Source organism: Montipora foliosa, chromosome 14 (genome assembly GCF_036669935.1).
Source record: "Montipora foliosa isolate CH-2021 chromosome 14, ASM3666993v2, whole genome shotgun sequence".
Taxonomy (NCBI): domain Eukaryota; kingdom Metazoa; phylum Cnidaria; class Anthozoa; order Scleractinia; family Acroporidae; genus Montipora; species Montipora foliosa.
In genome coordinates, this window is record NC_090882.1 from 7,328,343 (window position 1) to 7,352,730 (window position 24,388).

The 24,388-nt window shown below is 40.8% G+C and overlaps 2 protein-coding genes across 2 annotated transcripts; both read right to left on the reverse strand.

Moving 5' to 3' along the window:
- Window positions 1–168: 168 nt before the first annotated feature.
- LOC137984895 (von Willebrand factor A domain-containing protein 7-like) lies at window positions 169–16,732 on the reverse strand. Its single transcript, XM_068832234.1, has 9 exons — window positions 15,792–16,732; window positions 15,562–15,719; window positions 13,315–13,419; window positions 11,071–11,682; window positions 7,832–8,056; window positions 6,239–6,819; window positions 5,500–5,677; window positions 3,586–4,199; window positions 169–1,605 (listed from the first exon to the last, which is right to left on the reverse strand). The coding sequence occupies exons 1-9, from the start codon at window positions 16,652–16,654 to the stop codon at window positions 1,141–1,143; spliced, it is 3,801 nt and encodes a 1,266-aa protein (XP_068688335.1). The 5' UTR covers window positions 16,655–16,732; the 3' UTR covers window positions 169–1,140.
- A 1,876-nt stretch (window positions 16,733–18,608) lies between these two features.
- Window positions 18,609–22,780, reverse strand: LOC137984789 (kelch-like protein 12). Its single transcript, XM_068832072.1, has one exon. The coding sequence runs from the start codon at window positions 22,652–22,654 to the stop codon at window positions 20,903–20,905; it is 1,752 nt and encodes a 583-aa protein (XP_068688173.1). The 5' UTR covers window positions 22,655–22,780; the 3' UTR covers window positions 18,609–20,902.
- Between the last annotated feature and the right edge of the window lie 1,608 nt (window positions 22,781–24,388).

Genomic DNA, 24,388 nt, shown 5'->3' on the forward strand with positions numbered 1-24,388 from the left:
CTACACTCGCTCCAGACCTTTCGTTTGAATATTTACCGCGTCGCTTGCGTTTGCAAAAATTACGACTGTTTTGCAGTCTAAGAAGAGACAATTGCTCAAATTGTCCAGTTAAGTGTGACGATCCCTTCACTCCTTGGTCTATAACCCGCGTTTCAAATATTTAGAAGGGCGAATATCCTAATGGCTAATAGCTAACAGTGGCGGATCTAGACCTGGAGGTAAGATTTTGTTTTTGCCCTTTCACAGTTTTGGTGGTTTAGGTCCAAAAATAAAGGAGAAGGGAGGGGGGGGGGGGGCGCCTCCGGGCCCTCCCCTGGATCCGCCACTGGCTAAGGTGGTGGGAGTAGGTTGAAACGAGTTGTATTCCGTGAAAATCGGTTAAACTTGAATGGAAAAGAATAAATGCATAAATATATCGAGCTAACACGAAACGAAAACTCGAAAAAAAGTAGCACTTACATTCGTTTTGGAGTTGGGAGTGGAAAAAGCTTATGAACAGATGCTGCGTTGCTGATCTTAACTTCGCGAAAATTGACTGCCCTTGGCGCTGATGTAAACTAAAACTGCTGAAAGCAAACTGTCTAAAAATGACCACACTTGATTTTACTGCGATTTTCATAATTAAGCGGGCTCCAACGGTCAAACTGCGTTATGCCTTCCATCAATCAAATTTCCGACGCCAAGTTGAGAGTTGAACCTGCGCGACATAGCCAACACGGTACATTGGTACATTCGAACTCGACGCCGATGGAAGGCGATAGAATATGTACGAATCGTTTTCCTGAAGAACCTCTAAAAAGATATTATAGTGGTATTCGAGCTGTGAACTAAACAAGAAGTTCAATTCACTTTCTGGCTATTTTCGGAAATATGATTGATGGATGGAAGCCAAAGCGCAGTTTGGAAATAAACCGGACACAAATCGTACTGTATACATCCCGCACGCATAGCAAGCTAAAGTTTAAATTCCAAACCGAACAAAAAACCATGACTACTAATGAACAGGCCCGGGTTGCTCGAAGCATGGTTAGCGCTAACCAGTGTTAAGCACCATGACACGGAAACCTATAGGTTTTGAATCCTCTTAACCAACGATTAGCATTCACGAGGCTTCGAGCAACTTGCCCCAGGTGTTAGTTCTCAACAATATCCTTGGTTTATTTTACTAAGGTGCAGTGCATACTCAGGATTATTGAAACCTTGGGACCCGGAATTGGTTTTACTTTCAGCAGGTTTCCCATGACGGCACGAACTACACTTCCGTCTGCAAGCAACCACTACAGCAACAATAACAAGAAGACCACTCCCGGAAGCGATTATAGCAATGTGCCACATCTCTAATCTTCTTTGTTTTTTCCCATCGTTTTTCACCGGGTCTTCCTGTGCGGACTCTTCGAGGATTATGGTCAAGGAGACAACTTGCAACTCTTTGGTGTCGGCGTTACGTGACGCTGGCGTGGCCGTGACATTTACTTGCGTGACAGTCTTTGGTCGTGCATCAGCCTGAGAAGTCAGGTTAAGCAGACACGAGATGGCTTGCATCGCTTTGAGAGTGACCGACGCTGGTTGAACGACTCCGTTTATTGAAGAATGGTTGCTAAGTACCTGATTAAAACAAAAAGCAACAGTGAACAGAAATTGCTGAAGTGTACTCACTCTCTAATTATCAATAATGGAGAACAAAACTAACCTTTAGCTTCATTCATAGCATGCTACCTACACGCTGCGCGTTTGTACAACCACTGTATCCCCCGAAGGGGAGATGAATAGTGGTGGATATATACCGAGACTTACATCCACCACCACTCACCGACTCCGTAAGGATAGGTGTTCTAGGATTTACCAAATCAAGTGGATAAAATAATGTTGTAAAGACAAAATGTTATTTAAGAGCTTCGTTTTGCGTTTTAATTGATACTATTCACAAATATTTTGGAGATTCTGTTAAATGCATTTTACAATGCAACGTGCCTTGCAGTTGCCACCCAACAAACTTTCACATTTGACAATTACGTATAAATACGTCAACTGAACAATCCATGCAACGATGTTCAACTTACAACTGTGCGAACTTTGCAAGGAGGCGTCACTGTCAATCAAATTTACGCATCCTGATTGGCCGACAATTTGTAAAAAACTTTGTTGGGTGGCCACGGTAAGGAGTGTCGCACTGTAATGATTTTGCTGAAAATTCAGTACGGAGATAATTTTTTCTATCTCCCAATTAACATCGAAATGCCAAATTTCTTCAATATTCTGGTATTTACTGGCACAGTTGCTTAATTTATTACGAAAATGTCGTCTTCCGAAACTGTCGCGAAACGAGGCGCCATTTTGACTGTCGTCCCAAACTTGGAAGCTGATACCCGAGCATATTCCGAATTACGAGAGCCATCAAAACGCGAGAAGTTTGCTCTCCACTGATTGAGTACAACCAGGACAACCATTATATAACTGAATAAATATTTGAGAGAAAATTTGCCCCGAGTGGGATTTGCGAGTCGGGTGTGATAACCACTACACCACCAGGACAACCACGCTGGTAACAGAGCCATCGAAGAGGTGATTTACGTGGTTAAGGAGAGGGCCTCCAGGGAAATTTTCTTTCAAGGTGACAAGGTAGGGGAGCCTATAACTCCACTTGAAACCCAACTAAGGATCAAATTCATGATGCACGAACGAAGTCAACTTAGCGGATGACAAGGAAGGATCCTCGAAGGATACGGGCTACTGTTATTTTATAGAGAGTGTAGGAGAGAAACCCTGACAATGCACACCCCAAATAATCATATTTTTTAGCTGAATAAATGTTTGAAAGAAAATTTGCCCTGAGCGGGATTTGAACCCTCAGGTTTCGCTGAGGGCAAATTTTCTTTCAAACATTTATTCAGTTAAAAAATAAGAATATTTTGGGTGTGTATTGTCAGGGTTTCTCTCCTACACACACTCTCTCTCTGGTAAGAAATAAATGCATAAGTTTTAGATTGTTCATTGCTCACGCCAGAGATAATTCATTGAGAAATCAGCAGATCTCCGTTTTTTCCTATTAAGATTTAATAGGAAATCAACTAAGCTGCATCTTTTGAACTGACTTCAAAGTGGCGTGTGATTTGGTGTGCAGGTCTTTTTTTTCAAGTTTGAAAATGAATAACGGAAGAGAATAACTTAAGTAAAACTAAGTGAAATGAAGTCAAAAAGCCATAAAACTAGTCATATAAAACTCTGGTATTTTGAGCACTCATACAGAAATGAATTTTTAAAATTCTCTTGTCGTTCTCGCTGATATCGTAATGGAAGATCACTAAACGCGGATTTGCAAGGTACGATATTGCCTGCAACTGCATGACGTGCTTGCGCTTTTCTGACGAATAAGTAAAAATTCTGTTCATAATTCCGACAACATAGCCTGTTTGGGGTGTTGAGATTCTGGAGCAAAATGTCAACCAAAAAAATTTACAGATGTAGGGAAAGAGATATATATATATTATTTAAAACGTTTCTGGCCGCCTGAATTTCTTTCATCATGAGTAATTCGCTACAAACTAAACAGTACCCAAAGCAAACGCTCAATACGTAACAGCTTACATTGAACGTGTAATTTTCAGCGGATGCCAAATTCTTTACTTTGAAGCGAACTTCTAGGCTTTCCCCAGGTATCATAGACAAACGCGGCTGGTCTTTTACAACTTCTCCTTTCAGTAGCACAGGTTTAAGTGTTGGTTCAACCTCAGGTTCCACCACAGTCGAAACTAGAATGTAGAATAATGTAACCTCTTTTACGTTCGCAATGCTTGATTGTGAAACAGCTTTCACCGTCAAATTCATGACATCGTTGGTTACCCCGCGCGACTTTATCATCACGTGAACAGTGGCACTGGTATTTGTTTGAAGAATGAGACTGAAGGGCATCACGTAACTAATTAACTCAGATGTTCTGGTTACGTGAAACGAAAAGGAACCTTCGGAACCGAGGTTGGTGAGCGTAAAAGGGATCTTGGTTTTCCCTCCAGGATTCAGGAACACACTTGTGCTGTTCGGTCTGGCGCTAAGCGACACAATATCAGGTACAAGGCTGGCAGAACATGTGCCTATGTTTCCCACGAGGTCAAGTCCGACGAAACGAACTCTTGGGTAGCAACAATTTGATGTGAAAGATGCTGGTACGGATGTGTTCTTTGCTCCCTGGTTGAATGCTCCGACTGAAATGGAAGAATTATGTGGTTGTGAGTTTGAAAGGCAGCATACACCTGAATCTGATTGTCTACCTCACAGAAAAGTTTAACTCGTGAAAACAGTTGAGGCAGACACCAAAACGGAATTGCATTTCAACCATGTCCGTTGCGAAATGAGAATAGGGACTTTATGATCTACAACGCAGTCGTCAAAGACAACGTCGCAGCTAAGCAACGAAAACGACGACGGCAACGAGATCATCATCTTAAAATATATATTCGCGTTATTTTAATCGCTTCGTGACTATTTCAACCTTTTTTATATAACAAGGGTGTGGAAGTTCCTCAAAAATGACACTGGTCGGAACGGCACTAAATTTAGGGGAGAAAATGAAAATTTATCCTCAAGTGATGATGTTCTTCATAAAACCTCAAATTTGTCCATTTCACGTTGTAGTTTTGGTGACGACGGCAAGGAAATAAGTACAAAAGTGAAAAACGCACGTGCAGGGCGTGCAAAGCTATTGTTTTTGCCCCCTAAATATGCAAATTTGTGACGTTCTTGTTGCCGTCGCCGCGTTGTCGTTTAAGCTCCCTAATATCATCGGATAAAATAGCAAAACAAATCGTGTTATCAACGACGTCAAATCATTCTCTATTTTTACTCTGAAAATGCTTGTACAAATTTATTTTTAAAATACTTCTCCCACATTGTACGAAGCGAACGAAATGGACTAATCGCGAAAAACTTACGATGTTGCAAAGTTCTATTTTGAAGTGACATTTCGTCGACGTCATAGATCTTTTAAAGTCACTAGTACTGGAACTGAAACGCATGCGCAGAAATGCAAATAGACATCAAGTTCTTGAAGAGCTGAAAAGTCTGACAGCAGACAAAATTCTATTCTTGAGGGTTGACATTTTTGTAAAGAGGTTTATCCTGGTCACCCTCTACTATCGATCACTGTAAAATGTTTAGAAACACAGCCACATTTTAGCACTAAAATCTGCAGAAATATCTTTGCCTGAACTTTCCAATTTGGAGACCAGCGGCCGGTTGCTCGAAGGGCGGTTGCTCGAAGCCCGTTTAGCGCTAACCGTTGGTTAAGAGGTATCAAAACCAATAGGTTTCCATGGTATTTAACGCTGGTTAGCGCTAACCATGATTAGAGCAACCCGGGTCCGAGTTAGCCGTCAAACATGACAGTACATCATTCTTGAGTGGGCTGGACATAATAATGATTTGACCACTTTGACCTTCGACCCAGCAGCTTAAGTTGCAGTCAGGCACTACATGAAGATTGAATCATTTTACACCAGCCCTTACCATTAAGAGTCCCATTAAGGTTGTCTCGAGTTGTTATCGAGAATAAACCTTCTCCAGCATCATTGAACGTGACATTCGCGTTCCACATGCTCGACACACACTCGGGTCTGCCGTATACTCTGGCACACTCTCCAGTCTGGTTTACGATGGTACAAGTTGGAGGAGAGAGGTCTGGGTTCTGTAAATTGAAAAGATCGTGAAGTTAATTTATCGGTATGTAACTCTTAAGCCAAACATAAAAAAGAGGGTGATAACACAAGATTGTTTTTATAAGAATTTTGTGTGCTGTCTCTGCAGGTCACTTACTTAACTCTATCCATATTCTGAGTTGTCGGGGGCACTCACTCATTCAGTCCCTCGTTGCTTTCCTATCTCCCTCCTTCCCCCACTCACTCAGCCACGCACCAACACACTCACCCAAGCACTCACTCGCGCTCACTCCCTCACTCAATGACACAGTGTCTCACTTTACTAATTCACTCCACAGGCAGACCATCCTGGGCAAGGCCAAATTCGAAGACGAGAAAATAACGACAAACAGCGAGAGTAATGTTCTACTCATCAATAAGCTGGTTCACAGCGGTTCATGATGAAACAATTTATTGATCTTCTATGGGTAGGATAAAAGATCAGAGGTGCCGTGAAGAACAAAAAATGCATTTTATGCTCTTTTCCGTGTCAAGGTAAGACTCTTTCAACATGGAAAAACACATGCTTTTTTTTTACTAAAAGTAGTTACCTTTGATGCGACAGTTACATAAAAGACCATGAAATTAACCACTTGAGAGAAGCCAGAATCCTGAGACGCAAATACAGTAACGGTGGTTGTCAACCCGTATGAAGCGTCACCAGGGGCAGACAAGCGAACTCGAAGGACAACAGTGTCGTTTTTTCCTAAAGTGTAGCTCGTGGGAGTGATGCTTTCAAAATACTTCAAGTCATCTGATGCTGTAAAATATAACGTTTGATTATCCGCTGAGATTTCTACGTTGACACTAACTTCTATGAATTCTCCCGGAAAAATTGTGTTTGAATTGCTTGCATTGTCGACGTTCAGGGAAAGTTTCACATCTCCAAGAGTGAACAATGTTGGTTTTATGCGTTGAAAAATTGCTCCACTCTCGTCTTTTCCTGTTACTTTGAGTCGAAATCTCTCTGCCGTGGGAGTAAAGGTGACGAAATAAGAATCCTGGTAATAGCCTTGTCCCTGAGTGATGTTAAATGTCTCGAGGCTTGTTCCATCAATTCCCACAAGTGTCAAATTGCTGGCTGTTTTCATTTGTCGACCCACGAAATCTAATATGAGCAGCAAGGTCTGGCCTGCAAAAGGAGGAGAGGCAAAGATCATTAGAAAACAATGAGCTAGTTATGCTAGAAAGATGAAGCCTACAAAAAAAGAAGATTCTCGGATCTTTCAAGTGTGGCAGATCTTTCGGAAAAAGGTAATTGTGTGCTGAGATGCCTCCTAGTTAAATTAGTTCCCACCAGAAATTTCAGACATCTTGAACCGCAAAAATTTGTTCCCGCAAACCACAAAAAATCGCCAATCCGCAAAATAAAACTCCCGCAAAATTTTCATGCCCCACGGTATGTCCTTCGAATATAATAAAATAATAATAATAATAATAATAATAATAACAATTATTATTATTATTATTATTATTATTTATCAATATTATTATTGTTGTTAGTATTATCATTGAATATATCTTATATTACTCATCATAAAGACGAGTTCTTTTCTTTTTATCTGAAAACGATCTCGTATTTTTGAAGCCAACTCAGCCACTAAGTATCAGGACATGCACAGTTAATAGGTATTTTTCCTTTGCCTCTTCCCATGACAACCTGCGCACCGCAACCCATCCTCCCAGTTCCAATCTTTTCTTTCCACAAAACACGTAAATAGCGACTGGGTACGAGTCTGAGCTCCCTAATGGTCCGTCTTTATACTAGAGACGTATAATCCGTCCAGACGAATTATGCGTTTCTCATGTTATCCGTCTAGTGTAAAGACGGAACGAACTATATGAGACGCATAATTCATCTGGGACGAACTTGGGCAAACATTTTTTCTGAGTCTGTTAAATTCGTCTAGTATAAAGACGGGCACAAGACGCATAATTTGTCTGGACGAAGAATCTAGTTTAGTACGTCTTCGAAGATGCACTAAACTGGATACTTCGTCCAGACGCATAATGTGTCTTGTGCCCGTCTTTATACTAGGCGAATTTAGCAGACGCAGAAAAAATGTTTTCCCAAGTTCGTCCCAGACGATTTATGCGTCTCTACTATAAAAACGGCCAATAACAGTGAGCGGGAGCAACCTCACCTCTCAAAGGATTTCCAACAACCCGCCGAGAAGTCCCTCTTTCCAAGTCTTCAACCTCTAGCAATTCGTACGTGAAGTCAATAGAACTAAAACCAGATACTTGTAGTGTGTAAGGTCCAGTACAGGAAACAATCAGCTTGAGCGATCCAGAGACCAAGCTGGTAACTTCCAAAATAACGAGTTTATTTGAAGAGGATAATACCTTCTTTTGTAATGTTGAATTCCCTGCCAAGAAATTGAATCAAAAAGCGTAACTACTCCACTCCAATAATAATAATAATAATAATAATAATAATAATAATAATAATAATAATAATAATCGAAATTATTTACAAATTTTAAAAACTAAATTATATGTTCACGATAGAAAACTATTTACGATATGTGAATAATTTATAAATTGGAAAAAGACAATTAAGCATTACTAAAGAAAAACAAATTTTAAAAAAAGCTAATAATAGTAATAATAATTTAAAATAATGATCTAAAACATATTGGTCTAAAAACGTATTCTACTACTACTACTACTACTACTACTACTACTACTACTACTACTACTACTACTACTAATAATAATAATAATAATAATAATAATAATAATAACAATAATAATAACTGCCCACAAAATCCTCTTACAAGCGCCCGCATTTGAGGCTCGAATTCGGCGAAATTAAGGATATGCCCGTGCACGAATATAGACTCTGCCCGCAAAGTACTAACAACCCCCCCGTATTTTGAAGCCCATTTTCAAAAAGACTCACCCATACTCAGTGCACGAATGTCTTACAAGTTCCTCGACCTCGCGCCATATTGCTTACCCCCCACCCCCACGATTCCATGTGAAAAACGTAATCAACTTTTTAGATATGGGTAGAGATTGTGTGACTCTTACGAGAATGAGTTATTTCTTGATCCGTTTTTAACATTTGATCGACACACGGACGTGTGCCCCCAATTTTACCCAAGACCCCTACGCTCATGGCTCACTCGGGAATAACCCAATCGCATTTACTGTTTGGCGAGATATGAAGACTGCATGACCTGTCGATCAACACGTTGACATGTAATTGACAGTGTATACGAACTTGCATATTTTTTTTCCATCTACAGATCGACGGCAGTTCAACTTCACTTGCTGTGAAAATGTGTTTTACGGGTGAGCAAAGGCCATCTTCGGCCACTCGTCTCGATTTCCTTCTGATGGATTCTATAGATTTTAATTGGCTAACTGACGACATAAAATGCGCGGGTCAACTCGCCTGCAGTGCATCGATGTCACCCACAACGACAGCGAGAATCTATCGCGATATGTACCACAAACCTCCGAGTCATATTACTGAACACGCGATCAATACACCTTAGACTTCGTACATGTGATACGAACAGAATTACCTACGTGTCGTGCTTATAAATTTAACAACAGAATCGCCGGTTGGTGTCCATAAATCAAACGAACGCGCCTCTGTAATCAGGCGTAGTCATTGCCCTGGTTGGTTTGGTGGCATGGGCATTACATCCACTGGGTTAGACAATACAAATTCACAGTTACGCGAATCAGTGTTTATGTGTATTATCGCCAAACCGACGTCACGCGAAAACACTCTATATGTACTTTTAGATAACTTTTAGCCATTGTTACCTTGCATCTGGCTTTGTCGCCCTAGCCAGACTCGGTTTCTTGTAAGGCATGTATCAAAGTCGTTTTCTCTCAAGCTGCATGAGCACCGGATAGCTTCGCCACTTTATGGTGTTCCTTTATGGTGTGAGCTTGTCTTTTAATTCAAGGATGTAATGCCACCAAACCAATCTGGGCAATGACTCGACGAGTTGGTGTAGGAAACGTCCTATAAAATCTAAATTGATTCCATACCTCTTTTCTTGTAAGAATTATGTTTCAAAGTTGGTCCATTTTTGGGGATACGTGTCCAGGCAATACGACAGCTCCTTATATGCAAATATGTCGTATGCGAATACTCCGTTTGCGGTATAACACATTTCTGTTTGTGGAACCACATCTCCTACCCTGGGTGCCAGAGGTTCGATTTTTCTTTCGTGAGAAGCGAGGGGTTACAACGGAGAGGTGAAAAATAAAAACCTTTGGTCACAATACACAGTAAATTCTGGATTTTCGGAGATTTTAGAATGGAAACCTGTTCAGGAATTTCATCAAGAGTGAGGATCAAGAGTGTTTGTGGTCCTGCCAACTGGATGCGGCAAATCTTTGATATTTCAACTTTTGTCGAAAGTTTGTTCGTATTTCAGGGGCACCCAACGAGAATATAGTTCAAAACCACTTAAACATAGCATTGTTAAAAGTATTTTAGTATTTAAACGGTAGATATAGGCATATTTTCATCTGTTCGGATTTCCTAGCTGAAAGTCTAGCGGATCCGAAAATTATAGGGGTAAAAACTTACCTTTTCGAAAATTTCAGCCAGAATAAAGGCTCCCGAAAATTCTAGGTGACCTTTTTAGAGTAAAAATCAGTTAAAAAAGGGCAATTATACCATTTTTCAGATGATCGAAAATCCTAGGAGAGGCAGGCAAGCAATTCTAGATCTCAAATCGTCTTCCGAAGAGATATTTTCTGAAAATTGACGTTGGGTGCCCCTGGTATTTGTATGATCGTGCATTCATCGTAGTCGTTATTTGAACCTTGAATGCCTTGATTGATTCGCATATCCTAGAGCTGAAACAAAATCCGAAAACCGTGAACACTAGAAATACTACGATTCTCAGTTGAGTATGACACTAGGGAGGTTTGGTGACAAAGTTTCAGCGTTAAAGTTACCATCGTTTCCAAGAGTAACTTTTGGGGCCTTGACGTCATGAGCGATGAGCCCGACAAAATCTACAAATGGCAACGGTTAAATTCAAACTGGCGACCGTTACCAGTTAAATGACGTCAAATCCCGAAAAGTTACCCTTGGAAACGAAAAACGTTGCCCGTGACAACATGGTACCTTTAGGCGCGTTTACACGAGAGCGGAAAAATGGCACGGTTCCGATAAAAAGTAGTCTCCTTTGCATGCGTGATGTGTTGGCCACACCGGGTTGGTGTTGGCGTGAGTCAGCTTGCTTTTACTGTTGAAAAGTTTAAGTAGCCTTGTGTGGATGGGAAACCTCTGTATGTCCAAAAATTGTATTCTCTGTTCGAAGTGAATACATTACCTGAGAAAAAAGCACGATTTTTTTTTAAACGAACGCTTATCCCCAATTTCTTTTTCTCTATTAATTACCTTGTGCCGCCTCGACTTCTAATACAGGAGCGTCAGCTGCTGTAAAAACAAGAATCAAGCTTTGTAGTGTGGTGTCGATGTCAACGAAATAATTTTCTCTGTTAAAAGATTGGGCACGAGACTCCTTGACCTTTAATAGCTCGACCTCTCTCAGAACTTCAGACGAGTTGGTTACGCTTCCGGGATCAATCAACTTGACAACGTCAGCCACTCCGCTCTTGCTAGTTTCCAGGACTTGTCCTCCTGTCTCTGTAGCGAGTAACTGGTACACGTTTTGCTCCTCTGAGCTTCTCCTAACACGATGGAGATTTCTTAAAAACTTTGACCCCTGGACTTGACGCTTTTTACGCCGACCGCATCGACCAGTGATGACAAAATGGATTTTGACCTTCTTTTCAATGGCCAGGGACAAGACCTCATTTCTTCGATCCTCGTCTTTGGCGTCAGCATCGGAGAAGTAATATATTATGCTCTCAGGAAGGCAGTGGAGTAAGGCCTGGTAAAGACCAGTCATACCAAGTTCTGGACAGTCGCCACCGCCACTTGCTCTTAAACTGTTTACTGCGTCAATCACTTCTTGCGCATCACTTGTCACTGTTACAGGACCCACTTCTGTTGTACAACAAATGTAAGCACATGAGATTTATATGGTCGTGTGATCATGTGCTCTATTCAACCTCGTTACCAGGTCTCTCTTCTCTGCCGCCTTTGTCTCTCCTTGACCACAAAGGAGGTAGAGAAGGGAGAACCTGGGAACTAGGTTGTACTATATCACCTAACCCTTGTTTGACATCTGGGGATTTGTAGTGGATGTGGTAAAACCGGCTCACTGTGCATCCCCCCACCTCCGTTACTTCACGAGTAATCAAACTAAACCCATAACGGATCCTTTGATGTCCCAACGATAGAATTAGGACCTCAAGTTTTCCGGAATAAACCTCATTCCAAAATGGCCGCCATTTTAGTATTCTTTTGTTGCCTTGAAAATTGGCCCTTTGGCCTCGCTTTGAGACGTTAAGTTCAGAAGAACATGTAACTGTGAGGCCAAAAGGGCCAATTTGTAATAAAACAAAAGAACACTAAAATGGCTGCCATTTTTTAATAAGGTGTATGAGGTTAAATAGATTGGTGTCAAGTTGCTTTAAACATTTTTTCCAATGCTTGCGTTTTATAAAGGACAATTTCACCTTCTTTAAGATCACTGCAGACGCAAAATACTCTAGGGTAACAGTGTTTGAAATAAGCGGTCGTCCGAGACGACCAGAAAGTTTACCAAGAGACCAGTTTTTTGGTTAAAAAAAGGCCTGGTTGCTCGAGGAAAAAGTAACGGACAACCCAGTCAAAAATAGGACATGCACGACCTGAATTACTTGTACGCTTTCTATTGTCAATGTCCGATAGTAGTGTGATGTTAATAACAATTGATTTGCCGCAGCTGAGCATTTTCCAGTGTTTTGAATGTTGCAAGAGCCAATAACGATATTTCTCGTTAAGTAACCCATTGTTATTCGAGCGGTTTTCAATTGAGTGTCGTAAAAACAAAACCAAAGGAAATTGCTGTAGCCAATCACAACAGATCAAAACAATACAATGAGCCAATCAGAATTCGAGGCACTTACATGTAACCGACATAAAGAGCGGGAAAATACAGACGTGCGAGTCGTGATTGGTTTTGGTTTTGATTTTCGTTGGTTAAAAAAGTGGCTCCAATTTGCTGGTCAATCACAGAGAAAAGCAATGTAAAACCAAAGCGAACGCAATATACTTTCGAAACTCATTTGAAAACCGTTCTAATATGCCAACCAACCATATGTCAACTGGCTGTTGAAACAAGAGCTTTTTTTCAACACTATTGTAAAAGCTATTCTCCTTTGATTCAGTGCTGTAAAAGCTCATAACCCTTGGGAGATTCAGCATGCCCAGTGTTGGCATTCAGGATCACTTCATTTTGTAAAAGCCAGTTGCCGAGCGGAGATAGATAGATGCTCCCCTTTCGTAAATATAAATTTACTCGGGAAATGGTTGACTCATCAAGGAATTAGAACTTTGCAACAGTGAGCGTGCAGAATCTCCCAAGGGAGTCGTTCTATAAATAGATCTACTCGGGAAAGGGTTGACTCTTTTAGGTCAAGTATGGAAGATAGAGGCTCCACTTGACGAGCTCCTGAAACTGTCAAGTTATCTTTTCAATATGAATTTGTGTCTTGCATCTGTTTGAGGGGCAATTGGTTCCATTTAACTCACCAGGATCACTGAATGGCACAAGAACGTATGTGAAGGAGGCGTCTCCATTTTGCAAAGTTCTGGAAACGAAATCCACGGACACACTCTTAACTTCACTGATTTCATCTGGTTTGGATAACAAAGAATTTAAGCAATGAGCGTTCACGCAGTCAAAAATGTCTCCTTCACTAAGGAGTCAAAATTCCCTTCCATTAACCCATTGACCCCTGGGAGTGAAAATTAACAGATTTTACTCTGTCTAACGCCATACGGTTCTACTTGTCAAATGGGGGCGTCTTAGGCAGCGCATGCGCAAAAACTATAAAGCACAACAACAGATTTACTCCCTGTGTATACCTAACTCTTTGTCGTTACTTTTTGCGAGGTCTTTGCGTTTCTACATTTTCTCAGGGGCGTAGGCAGGATTTTTCATTGGGAGGGGGGTCCTGAATGAGCGCTGTAAGTCGCCAGTATCTGGGAGGAATGGGGGACATGTCCCCCCACCCCTCCCCCCCGGAAAATTCGGATATGCAATTTCAATTTTTGTAAAAAACAAAACAAAAATCCGTGCATTTCAAGTACTTTATTCCATTAGCCCGAAAGTAATTCAGCTACAATGGTATCATTTTGGTCACTATCAAAATTTGCACAATAATTTTGACTGTTTTTAGCCGGAATTACTTGAAATTGAAATTTAATTTTTTTGTCTTGTTTTCCAGGGGGGGACGGGCGTTTTTTGCGGGCACCCGGGGAATCCCCTGGTCTCGCCCCTGGTTCTGTTCTCACGACCTTGATCTCCTGTTCTGAAGGTCAGAGAAAATTTAAGTACTTTTTCATATGCGATATCATGCAGACAATCTATACATACCGACAAAGTTGCTTTACGATTGAAATGTTCCTAGATTGAGAGTTCTTTTTCTAACCGATCAGGCTTCTGGCTGGCAAAGGTCTTCGAATCACACCAGGGAACGTAAGCAACGACAACGGCAACGAGGTTAGTGGGCAAAAACAATAGCTTTGGACGCCTTGCACGTGCGTTTTTCACTTTTGTCCGTTTCTTTGCCGTCGTCTGCGAAACAACAACGTGAAATAGCCACATTTGAGGGTTTGTGAAAGACGTCAGCATTTGAAGATAAATTTCCATTTTCAATTCTCCCCTAAATTAAGGGCCGTTCCGAGCCTTGTCATAGTAAAAAGGTTGAAATTGTCACCAAGTAATTACAATAACGCGAATTTATATTTAAGACGACGTTCTCGTTAACGTCACCGTCGTCGTTGCTTAAGTTCCGTATTGTAGTCGAACCGTACTCACGGACTGAACTGGAAGGCGCTAGCTCAGTGAACTAAGAGTATGAAAAAAGAAATCCACCGGAAATCTCGCACTTGAGATAGCACTTTGCCATTCTCCGCATTTGGCGGAAAATCATGCGTTTCTGAAAACTGAAATAAACTGACGTGACAACAAAAGAAGAAACTTGCATGACTTATAATCTTTTATCGGTATCCGCATTGTTTTTTAAAACCTTAAGCCACAGCTACAAGTTGTAACATTGTTATAAACATTTGTTGGATCATGTTAGAACGTGTAGCATGCATGTTTGATGACGTTTGTTACACATTTTTTGTTGGAAGAATATTTTGATTTCGATCAAACATTTTCTCCAACATACAACAAATGTTGAGGCGTGTAGCCACCCTTTCAACGATGTTGTATTGCAAAGACCAATCAGAGTTAAGGGCCCAGTCTCAAAAACGCAAACAAAACATACGCCTTCATAAGGTTGCGCGACTAAAGTGACGTGTTTCCAACAATGTTGCATATACGTATCCAACATTGTTAGAAGCGTTCTTATAACAATGTTGGGACGTGTTTTTCTAACAATGTTACAACGTGTAGCCGGGGCTTAACATTGTTGATCCAACAAATGTTTTATAGTAATGTTTGAACGTGTAGCCGGAGCTTTAAGTTTTTTTGAAGACCGGCAAAAAATCGAGTCCAAGAAAGTAAAAACGATTAAATGCATGAGCGTTTTTCAAATTCTAAGAGAAAGTTGTCAAAACGCTTTGCATAAAATGTCAAAAAACTAGCTCGTTTTAGTCTTCATTAAAAAAAAAATTAAGAAATCTTCCTTTAATAAAGAGTGCAAACAACGAAAACTATAGCGGCTGGAAAACTTATATGATAGGCAGACTTCCCTGCAAAATTTTGTTCAACAAAAAGTAATTGTCCAACTTGGCATCAAGGTTTAGCTAAACATATCATCTCACCACTCATGCTTCCTGATACGTCTATCACCAGTGCCAAGCTTTTCTCTGACTTCAGATTCAGAAATTTAGCAAAAATGTCGTCACCAACTGTTGAGCGAATGTCGTTTAGGAAGATGCTTGTGGCTTCTACTGCGAGATCAGCGGCAACTGTGTGGAGACTGCAAAGAAAGGAAAACAGATTAATGAGCCATTTCCGAGTTGCTAAATTTAAGGTATTGGTAGTAGTTCACCTGGCATGAGGAGACTCATTCACCGATGTGGAATCTTTGTTGATTCCGCCTGTAGCCGACATAAAACGACTCTCATCCGTTTTGCCGCCATGACTGCATTTTCCCACAAACTCTGGCTTCTCAATGTCCTGTCCTGAGCGATAACCGCTCGTGAGCTTCACAGTGTTTAAGTTGCTCTCACATAAGCCATCAGTCAGACCAGATTCCGGATCTAATGAGCAATCGTTACATGTTGATTCTGTCGGTCCTGCAATAAACTCTTGTGGGATCTCACTTTCGAATTCGGGTCTGCCTAAAAGTTCATATGGACTTGCATTACCGAGTTCAATCCAGTTGGAACGGCTGTAGAAATCCTGCAAAGTGTGTAAGGCCCCGCCAGCCAGGTTCCTAGCGTGCTGCAATGTATCGCCTTTCAGGAGTGAAGTTATAAGTTCCTGGCGTAAGCGAACGATCCGCTGGGAACCCGATTCGAATTGTTCCCCATCAAAATGGGCGGAAGCCGACCTGTTTAGTGGAGAGGAATCTACCTCAACGTTGGCGCTTTCAATCTCGTTCAGTGCGGTAAGGAACTGAATCTGTGGCGACATGTTTTCAGTCATATCCTTTAAGGCACTCGGCGAACCAGACTCATAGATATCGCGTAGAAACGTAGTCAGATATTGGTCTTTCAAATACTGCCGATTTTCAATTAAGAAATAATGCAGTGGCTTGATGAATCCTTTCTTTGTAATTGTCGCATGATCATCCGTTCTTAAATCTCTTGATAATAGGCTTATTCGTGGGAGAAATGCTTTGGCAGTGACAGAGAGGTAAGCAATCAGTAACACTGCGACAGACGTTTTCATAATTGCCGAGCTACCCATAACAATTAAAGGGAGTCAACTGAAAGAGGCAGTCAACAGAAAACTGGCACGCTAACACCTGATCTGTTTGACTAAGAAGCCCATTCAAGCAGCAGTGCGTTAAATTTACCACTTACCCAAATGACCGACATGAATAATGATAATCAATGCGCCCCTCATTTGAGTGCTGAAACTCCCGAGCACAATGACGTAATTTCACTTCACTACTAACATTAATGTTCTTTTACTTTCTCTTTCCCAGCCCTTTCTCCTCCGAATTTTCAAATCTGAGTAGGCGAGAACAAGAATAGTTTGATACTGTTGTCAAACAATGATGTTTCAAAAGCCAAGAGAATTGCACTGGAGGTAACTTTAGAAAACGGGGTCGACCTTCCTGGTAACAGCGTTAACTTCACGGAAGACTGGCTCTCTAGTGTCATGCAAATTGCCTGCACAGTCTGAAAGGGCAAAACATTTTAAGCTTTATGTATATCTGAATTAGTTATGATTAAATTGAACAGTTTCAGCATAGCAGGAAACGCAAAAGCTGAAACGGGTCCGGGGAGGAAGTGTCAAGGATTTACCCTAATAAGATGCACACCCAATATGTTGACATCTAACTCGAAGTGTCCCTTTATAGTCTTAGCCTTTGCTACCTCTTTGCAACAACAAGGTAAGGGTAAAGGTTAGCGTTATTTTTAGCTTTGGGTAAGATGCAGCAGTTAATCTTTACCTAACGAGCAGTATTTGGGGGACACTTTGTGACGCTAATTGTCTGTATTTCCGAGACCAGTGATGTTGAAGTTGGGAAGAAGAGCGGGGGGACACTTTGTGACGCTTATTGAAAACATATCTGTCTTACAGACTACGTGACTAAACCATCATAGTGTGAAATCAGGTTCCCTGCAACCTGCGGTAAGGCGTTCTTTTCTTTAGCGGGGGAGCGAAAAGTAGAGATTACTAAATTGAATAGTTTCAGCAAAGCAGGAAACAGGATGGCTGAGACGAGTTCACAGTGGCCGGGGTCGATATGAACAGATTTCATAGATGGCTGAAAAACTCAAAATATTGACAATAATCAAAGAATAATTATCCAATCAGTGTGGTCAGATGTAGATTAAGGAATGTCACTTGCAGGATGTTTTTCAACGAATTGTCCTCTTTTCAAGTGCTTGCTGCACATGCCTTCTTCAAGAACACGTGACTAATTTGCGTAACTTTATGAAGGCCATCATAGCGTGAAATCAGCCTCCTCTGGTGTTCTTTTCTTTAAGTTGTGATTTCTAAATTGAGAAGTTTCAGCAAAGCAGGAAACGTGATGGCTGAAACGAGTTCACAAGGGCCGGGGTGGAAGTGAACAGATTTCAGATCCTTTCATATCTGGCGGAAAAACTCAAAATATCGAGTTAAAAAAGGAACTTAAAATATTGAATTTTAACCTGCGATCAGGCGCAGGTCAACCAGGTTCATAGTTTTAACCTGCGATCAGAACGCCTGATCTTACTCTCTGAACTTCGTCTTATAAACATCCTTGGATAGCTTTGGGATGTGATGACTAAAGCCGGTGACACACAGTTCAACATTTGTTGATCAACAAATGTTGAACAGTGTGTCATACCATGTTGAATGTTGAAATCAAATGCCATTCAATTCAACACGTTGAACGTTGTTGAACGCTGTTGAACGAAAATAGAGACCTGCCCCAAGTTGTTTGAAAGGTAAATGACGCTATCCACCGGATAGTGATTTATCGGAAGGTAGTGCTATCCATCTTTTGAACAACTGGGACCAGCTCTATTCCGTTCCAACACGTCTGTGCAACATTGTTCAACATTTGTTGAGCAACACATGTTGCAGGATGTTGAACAGTGTGTCATCGGTTTTACTGCACAAAAATGTCATCAAGACAACATTACATATGAAACTCTGAAGCCCCATTTTTTGATACACCGCGATGAAGTGTAAAAAAAATGCAAATTTTTTATTCAATTTTTTGACGTAGAACAAGAACAATAACATCTAACATATAAAATGAGCGCACCGTCGGCTTCCAGGGAGAATATCCTCTAGAGGGTAAAGGAATTACCGACGTTAAATAAAGTTTACTTTTACCTTTACCTAACAAAAGGCATTAAGGTTTGCATCAAAGCAAGGTCAACTCTAGCCTCGCTTTTATTCAAAGGCCTGGTAACCGAGCACAGAATTGTAAAATGATCTTTTCTCTTGAGAAAAACTGAGTGAATTTTGACTCGTTTCTGCCACCGAATTATTGAGCATTTAGTATCGTATCTCCACAATGTCAAAATCTTGTAAACTTCAAATAGATCGTTTTCATTGTCACGCAACAAAAAAAATCAATTCTAAACCGTTAGTACAACCGTTCAATGAGAAAAGCCAAGAAAACGAAATGTTATAAAAGACTAATACATAAACAACTTCCCAAAGTCTCTGGTCTGTGCAGTATACCATTTTCCTAGTTACTGGCCGAAACGTCTCACGAAACTATTAAGAACTTTGTATGGAGGAGCCATTGTGGTACACCAGGGTCGGATCCAGGATTTTTCTTAGGAGGGGTGCCCCCCTAGGGAACGGAGTAGCTGACTGGTGATGTTTTTTTTTTCCCAGAGCCAGTTGTATTAGAAAACCAAAGGTCTTCTCAGGGGAGTAGGGGTTCGCACCCCCTGCATCCTCCCCCTAGATCCACCCTTGTACATGTACACCAAAATGGCCTCCGGAAATCAGCAAACACGTTCACTTTGCCATGAAAACGCGTTCTTTTCACTCATAAACTGGTACACAATATCTTGAGACATGAAATGTTGCAACTGTTGAAAGTTTCAAGTAAAGGCCTTTTTTCCAACCAAACAGCCACCATTTTATGCTTGGTGTCACGCAAGGACGAAATTCGGAAATTAAAAAAGCTGGATTTTCAAAACTTGTGAAAAGATTTAAATCTAGATTATCTTCAAGACAGCTCAGGTAAAAATTTCGAAATGTTCATTTTAGAATTTAATGACGTCACATGAAAACGATCCATTGGACAATTGGACAGTAATTAGGAAAAAACCTAAGTTAGCAGGCAGTCACTTAAGAACAGGCTTCAGTAAATCTTCCCTCAAGGCATCAGCAATTACACCATGTTAAGCACATTGACAATCTTTGTAATTACTGACTAAAATAGCTTTTCATTGAATTTGTTTTTGTTTGCATTTTTAATAGACTGTTTACTTGATTTCAAAAGTCAAAATTACTTTTCAAACTTATTTTGTAATCATAAGTACATGTTCATGTAAATTTCCTTCGATGCTTCAGGGTTCGTGCTCGATTTTGCCTATATAATTCCAGGAGTATTTAAGGAGTTTTCAAGAACCAGGAATTGAGTTTTGAAGGAGTCTTTATAAGAAGATTGCTATGCCATACATAGTGTTTCAGTGTTTTCTTTGCTGAAAAAGCCTACCTTGATATTCCTTACCAGATCCTGCAAGTTAAGTGCACGCACAGGCATTTTAATTTTTGGTTTTAATGTTTCCCTAATAGTCAACTTTGGGCTCAAATTTTGAAATGTCTCTTTAACTTAGCATGATGCAATCTCAACAATTTTCACCCAAGAAAAAATTCAAGGAGTTTTCAAGCAGTTTTCTACAAAATTCTTTTTTTCAAGGGCTTTTCAAGTGCCCTTGAAGTCCAAAATTAAATTCCAGGACTTCAAGGAGTAGCACGAACCCTGGGCTTTGGGAGAAAAATACTAATGAATGTCATTTAAGTGTCAAGTGTACTTAGCACTTAAACACTAATAGCCCTTTCACAGTTAGTTTTTCGCATTTGCATTACAATGTAATCTAGCATGTATGTGAGGCAATTTCAGGCTATTTTGTAGTTTTAACCCGAAATTGCCTCACATCCACGTTAGATTACATTGTAATGCAAATGAGAAAAACTAACCGCGAAAAGGGCTATTGGGGAAATGTGCAAATTAAATCAACTCAATATCAAATCACAGGTTGGTTCTTGAGGAGAGGGGAAAACTGGAGTCAGACCCAGACAAAAACCTCTTGAAGCACAGTAGAGAACCAACGAATTCAATCCACATATGACACCGAGTCTGGGAATAGAACCCAGGCCATATTGGTGGGAGGCAATGCTCTCACCACTGTGCCATCCCTACTTCCAAAGACAAAAATAAAAAAAAGATAGTGCTCCATAAGAGTATTAATATTATGATAGTCATTAGCCTTATTAGAAATCTAGAACCTGATCAATGCTTCATTTTTAGTTTAGTGGATACAGTTTGTCAATCACTTGTTTGCAAAATTGTACAGAACAAGCCTGAAATAAGTTCTGCCTCTTTTGGTCCTCAGACATCTCAAAGCTTTCAACTGGTATAATTGATTTGTCCACCCAAATTTGCCTCTCTGAATCAAACTCTTCAACAGTTAACGGTCTTGAGCTTCTTGTTCTACTTAGTATAGTTGTTCCACCCAAAACATACAGCCTTCCTTCACAGCACACCATGCTTGCATAACATCGAGGTACCTTCAGACTGGGCATCAGCTGCCACTCATCCGATGAGGGATTGTACACTTCACAGGAGCTCATTGATCCCCCTCCACGGTTTCTACCACCTGCTACATAAATCTTGCCACCCATTGCTGCTCCAGAAGCCCTATACCTTCCCTCATTGAGACTCGCAACCACTTCCCATTTGTTATTGTGAGGATCAAACCTTGATGCAGTTGACAGGACAGGAATTCCGAAAGACATTAATTTGCCACCTAGAACATAGATGTGTTCCTCATCACTCACAACACAGGGGTCATCCTTTCTGGATGGGGCATTCATTTCCAACCAATTATTGGTTCCTGCATCATATTGGTAGATATGACATCCTGACAAAGAATTAAATGACAGTCCATACAGAACATCATTCAAAACTATTACTTGTAAAAAGCTGTCAAGGTAGTCATTAGAACTGGTAGTTTGTAAAATGGACCCCCAGGTGTTCATAGCTGGCTTGTAGTACTCCATCACCTGTGACTCACCCATCTTGCGTGACTGACTATCAGCAATGTAAACTTTACTTCTACACTGGACTAGAAAGTGGTCTCGATGATGAAATGGTGCATCTGCCAGTCTGTACCACTTGTTTTGCTTTGGAAAGTAGCCTAACGTCTTTCTCCCTCCACACACAAAAATTCCATTCATGTGTGTCTCCAGGCATTTCCTTGGTTGTCGTTGATGAACGCGCCCATCAATGGAATTCAATATCACTTTCATGGCATCTGCCATAGTAGTGAGTTCTTCTTCTAACAATTTCTTCAGTAAAAAATCGCGTGATACTGACGTCAAACGGATTTGATGCAATAATTCAGGAAAGTCTCCTTCTCTTTCACTTTTGCTGTGTGACACCCACCTCACAATTCCCTTGAACACGTCATCCTCAGCATCCACAATGATGTCATCACTAGACACCCATTCCAGCAATTGCTTTGCTTCAAGCTTCAAAAACTCTTCAGTTTCCATGACATCTGTGAAATTTGAGTTGATCACCTGACGGGCTTTCTCTTTCAATTGCAAGCACTGATACTTCTCAGCAAAATAATAGTTAAACATGCAATTCTCAGTTGTGAAAATATCCTTAACGAAACTCTCCGCCATTGTTTTTAATCCAGGTAGAAGGAGGTAATTCGCTGTTGCAATCAGATTGTGGGCTCTTTCTTCGGTAACCAAAAGGTTTCCAGTATAAACGTACTTCAACACGTCTTCCATAACAGCTTCAGTTGCCTCTTCAAGCTCCACTGTGATCAGTTTTTCGCTGCTTTCTTTCATGTCGCTGTTCAGAAGAGTCAGAAAGAACGGGCTGCTTGCAGCTAGAACAGCCTTATGCGCTCTGAATTGCTTTCCTTTCACCGAGATCGTTATATCACAGAAACCTTCATTTCTTCTCAGAATATCAAGACGTTGGGCAAGTTCCTGAAGATGCTTTGAAGGGTCTGATAAAATGAGCTCGTTCACTGCCTCCATTTTGCTTCGACCCTAACCTGCGATCAGGCGTTTTTTTTTTTTCTTTTATCAAGGGCGGACGAGGCGAGAGGAAAAAAAAAAAAACTTCCCGTGAGAGACATAAAGGGATAATAGGGAGAGGGCATGATCTCAGGCTACTTCGACCCTCGTGCGCCAACCTCGTTCCCAGGGTCTACTCCGCTTTCAAGATGGCGGTTCGGAGAAGACCCTGGCACACACCGTTATGACACCCACGCTGATTGGTCTGAAGATATAGACATTCTTACATTAGTCGTGATTGGCCGAAATTGTCTCTTTTGCAAAATGGCCGACTTGTGCAGTTATATTTGTTATTTCCTCTGCAATTGAAACGAAACTAGACCCTCCGTGAGGGTACACTGGGTTGCCTGTGGTACGTGCAGCGTTCCACGCAATTTTTTTCAAGTTGGAGGGGGGGGGGGGGGGGGGGGTGACCCAGAAGTCGTACCAGAAGTCATACCAGAAGTCATACCAGCAGAGGCCCTTTGGCTCACAGGTCTTCACACGTTCGTACGACGAAACAGATCCTTTTGTGAGGTTAAAAACCTGGCGACCGGCCTATTAATTAATCATTTGTCAGAAAGAAGAAATTCCTGTCCTCTTTAAAAAAAATTGACACGCATTGCTTACGTGTGGTAGTGAAGTAACACAGCGATTTATTCCATAATGTCAACTGAACTGTGTGTTGTCTTCCAGGAGCTTCAAGTTGTCCTTGCGTAATATGTAGCTCTAACAGTGCACGATATTGTTTTGGTATTGAGTATCATTGTAGTGAAATGGTAGAAGTCTTGGGTAAATAGCCTGAGAAGACATGTGGTTACTAGCAAAGTACTGAGCCCAGAAAGATTGAAGAAAATAAATGGGAAGTGAAAAACATTGTCTTCTGGGATGACATGTTGACCGTTGTCTTTGCGTAATATGTAGGTCTAACAGTACACGATATTGTTTTGGTATTGTCTATCATTGTAGCGCCATGGTATAAGTCTTAGATAAAAAGCCCCTTGAGAAGACATGTGGTTACTAGCAAAGTACTGAACCCAGAGAGACTGAAGAAAATAAAAGGGAATCGAGAAACATTGGCTTCTGGGCTGACATGTTGATCATGCAACTTCTTTCCACCACAAGTGTAAGCGTGCACTGACAGCATCTGACAGCATCTGAAAGCTTTGTAAACAACAGTTGAAAGCTGAAATTATTCCTATTCGGCGGGGTTAGTATCTGGATGGGCGACCTAAGAAATATACCACTCAGTAACAGAAGCATAGGACCGAAAATTCTATTTTAATGCTATCAAATGCGAACCAAGCAAGATACAGATTTTGTTAGCTTGCTTTATCCAAAACAAATATTGATGTAAAAGTAAATAAATATGGATACACAGTTTTTAAGAAGAGCAGAAGGAAGTTTCAGGACGGTCGATCGAGCATAAAATATTTTGCCATCGGTAATAAAATCTACGACATGAAAACAACATTTATTTTGAACCACGAATATAAAAAGTTACCATCAGCGAAAAACAGTTTGGGAGATTTTAGTTGTTTTGTTGTAATTGTACAAGTTTGGCTGCACCGAGTAAATCGCACATCGAATTCAGCGAGCGCAGTGATCAAGTTACCGCGTTATTTTACCGCGGCATGTTTACTCGCGAAACAGTGAAGCATCTGTGTCAAATGATGCCAAGCTACCGGGTTTTTGTTTTTGTTAGTTTTCTTTTTA